General features: G+C 47.7%; 1 protein-coding gene across 1 annotated transcript; it reads right to left on the bottom strand.

The window, feature by feature from the left end:
• Positions 1-410: 410 nt before the first annotated feature.
• On the bottom strand, positions 411-2,881 carry GLOTRDRAFT_134135 (uncharacterized protein; the record flags this gene model as incomplete). Its single annotated transcript, XM_007873122.1, has 10 exons — positions 411-650; positions 709-855; positions 917-1,441; positions 1,498-1,847; positions 1,907-2,170; positions 2,219-2,516; positions 2,579-2,611; positions 2,669-2,689; positions 2,756-2,761; positions 2,825-2,881. The coding sequence occupies 10 exons, from the start codon at positions 2,879-2,881 to the stop codon at positions 411-413; spliced, it is 1,941 nt and encodes a 646-aa protein (XP_007871313.1).
• Positions 2,882-3,537: the final 656 nt, after the last annotated feature.

Genomic DNA, 3,537 nt, shown 5'->3' with positions numbered 1-3,537 from the left:
TTGTATTCATCAAAACCAATGGAGTGCATGCCATGGCATGAACAAATATGCTCTGTGGATGGAGTGTGGCATGAGAGGGCATTGAATGGCATGGAATGATGCACGATGTGAATCAAATACAAAAGCAGACAAGCCATTTTATTTGCAGATGCTGATGGAGTGCATGCCATGGCATGCACAAAAGAGGTCTCTAGGCAGAACACGGCATGAGAGTGCATGAGATGGCATGAGGAAATGATAGGATTTTTGTGAGTGGCATGAGATGGCATGGCATGGCATGGCATGGCATGAACCTTTTTGGGACGGGCATGACACAGCCGCATCCCAATTGGGGCTGGCATGACTACCATATAAGGAAATTTCACGGCATGGCATGCTGCAGCGAAGGGTTCGCTGCAGATAGTATAATATTAGGCCAGCTTGAAGAAATCAGACATCTCTGAGGTAAAGAGATGGTCCTTGGATGTCCGCGCAGGCTTGCAATGCTCATACTTGTCATTCAGCCACTCAAACAGCTCATCATCTGTTGGAAGAATGACACCATTGGGGGCTTTCCTTTGGGCCAGCCTGGAAAACCATGGTGCCTTTGACAAGGCACTGTCCAGCTGCAAAACCAGATGGTGCCTCTCTTGAAAGAAGATCTTTAGAACCTGGGTAAAGGCAGATGGGTCTCCTGAACAAGGCTGTGCATACACGTGGGGGACTCACCCGGATAAATATCTTTTCTATTTGTTTCTGATCCAACTGATGATGAAGCGAGAGGTTCTTGTACACCCCATCCCACGAGCCAAAAAATTCCCTAGAGCTTTTGGCATCCCACTGGCTATCACAGAAAGGCTCCAGTTCATAGGCCATCTGGAAAATACAAAAGGTGATGACTCATTATATTTCAAGAACCACAGGAACAAGAGCTTACAAGTGAAAGCCAGGCCTGTCCTCTTGCCAGCTCCTGGTCAATGAAATTGAGGAATCTCCCACAGGGAAGAGGAAATGCCACCCCAAAAAAGAAGGCATTCCTTGTGAACAGTCCAGAGCTGACCCAGTCAAACTTGTTCATAAAAGTGTCCAGAGCCTGCTGCTCTTGCTTGTCCCAGCCAACCTTGGAGGATGCCTTCTTGACAATGATCTTCAGTTGATCCTTGTACTTGTACCAGGCATCTGCAAAAGCCTCGCGCCTGCCAGATTCATCTCCAGCATGAAGGGCCCAGCCAGACATAACAGGCTGCAGATAGTCCTGGTATAGGCGATCGGCCTCAGCAAAGACAACCCCCACAGCATCATACTGTGGAATAGCAGTGTTCAAGATAGACTTGGCATCTGTCAGGACTTGAGACATCAGATCCTCTGTCCTTGCACCACTTTCAACATAGGGTGGAAGAGGCCTCGGGTCACCCAGGAAGGCCAAGATTTTGATCATGTGGTGGGCAGCTATGGAAAAGAGCTTCCAGAGAGCAGTAGTCAACTATGAGCCATAAAGGAAACAAAGGTCAAGCTTACACAACCACGAGGTTGCCGGATACACTCTCCCCATCCATGGCAAGAGAAGAAAGGACTTTGCTGAAGATGAGACCAGAGATAAAGGTCTGAAAGCATATTCCTGAACTTGTCATCCTTCATGATAATAACAAAGTCCTTCTCATTGTGCTTCTTGATCTGGCTGTCAATGGTCGCCTGTAAGTTGTCCTTGTCCACCTGGAAGCTGGTTGGGTTTGGCTGGGAGGCAATCCTAATGACATTCAAGGCTCGAATGAGATTGTCAGTGGGTTCATCAGTTGCATGGGGAATTGCTCTGTTAGAGGTCAGAGTGTCCACCAAAAGAGCACGGTCTGGATGGTCCTTGAGTTTCTCTGGTATGAAAATACAACAAGTGAGTGACCATTGTATTTAGGACTGGAGTGGATTGTACCATAGTCGATGACGCGAACAAGCCAAACATGCTCCTTCTCAAAGAGCTCCTTTTCTTTCTTCAGCATTCCAGCCCACTGCCGATGCTCCTCTTCATCAAGGTTGGGTTCTGCCAAAGCTTTCTGCATCCGGTCGATCGCCTTGATGTGTCCTGAGATAATCTCTTGGATGGCAGCCCTGCGGTTGTTACCTGCAAGCAGAGCAACATAGCCCTCGCGGTTCTTCCAGGTCAACCGAGTAGGCTTCTTGGTGCCACTTTGAAGCTCTGGGACGGCCTATCAGAGAGATCACAATTAAAGGGGAATGGACTCACCCTCCGCAGACACCAGTGTGCTGGTATCCAAAGTGTCGTCGTTGGTCATGATCACGACAGCATGCTCAGGCACCATGTTCAGAATTCCATCCACTTGGAAGCTAAGAGATAAGTCTTTGAGGGTTGCCTTTACCAGAAGCCTAGGATTGTAAGGATTGGGCTGAATCTCAGGGCCCTGTTTGCCATCGTCATTGCCAATGAATGAAATGAGACCATAGCCACTTGTCATGGCCTCAATGCTCTTGTTGATAGCATCACGGTCTTCTTGCGCTTGCTGGCGAGCAGTGGCTGCCTTGGTCTGAAAATACAGAAAGTCATGACTTTTTGAATTCCAAGTGGCCATAGTAAACGGCAACTCACAGTATTTTCCAAGAGATGTGTCACAGACTTGCGCTGGAGGAAAAGGCATGTGCACTCAGCTTTTCCAGCACTGTGAAAAAGCCAACTCACCACAGTGGCAACCTTCTTTTCCTGTAAAAAATACAAAAGTCGATGATCCATTGTATTTCTAGGGACAGGTGAAGAACGAGGGCATACCTTTTTCTATAAATAGCGATGAGTGGCTGTGCCAAGCTGATTCCAATTGGTTACATAAGCAAAACTCACCTTTCCAGCCTCAGGGGCAGGATTATTGGTCTTGAGGGTAGCAGAGGATTTAGCCATTGCAATAAAAGCAGTGACGGTAAGCTTTCAGATCACTAGAGTGCCAAACTAGGAAGGTAGTGGTTCAGGATCAAGGAGCAGATAAATAAGGTTTGATGATGAAGCTTTATTTATACATCAGAGACCAAATATAAATAAATACAAACAACTGATGGCTATATTTGGACTAATGACTAATGCAGTGGCTGACGCCCCCATAGCAGACCTACTTGCAGGCTGGAAGGCAAGAAATACAATGAGTGATCACTTGTCACAAGTTCACGATAACGGAGCACCTCACCATTACTCTTGAAGCCATGCTGCTGCTGGCAGTAGGCATGGTACCAGATGAGCACATTGGTGAGGTTGGTGGGGTACTCTGTGGAGGATTGGCACTTCAGCCAGTGCTTAAACGAATCCACAGATGTATCTGCAACACCATGCTCCTTCAAAACTTGCTGCCTCAAGGGGGGCTGGCTAATGATCCAGAATGCCAGGGGCAGCATAACATCACGATGGGTGCATGCATCTGAGGACTTTTTCTGGAAGGAGGCATGCAGGGTGTCATTAAGCTGGGGGACATGGCATTTGAAGCAAACTGAGCCGTGGATGGCTCTGTCATAGTTGAGTCCTGTCTTCATGGCTTTGGCTGCACAGTGGTGAGTGGATTGGATGGG

This window comes from Gloeophyllum trabeum, assembly GCF_000344685.1.
Source record: "Gloeophyllum trabeum ATCC 11539 unplaced genomic scaffold GLOTRscaffold_00027, whole genome shotgun sequence".
Taxonomy (NCBI): domain Eukaryota; kingdom Fungi; phylum Basidiomycota; class Agaricomycetes; order Gloeophyllales; family Gloeophyllaceae; genus Gloeophyllum; species Gloeophyllum trabeum.
Note: the sequence above shows the minus strand (reverse complement) of the source record. Positions and strands in the feature narration are given on the sequence as shown.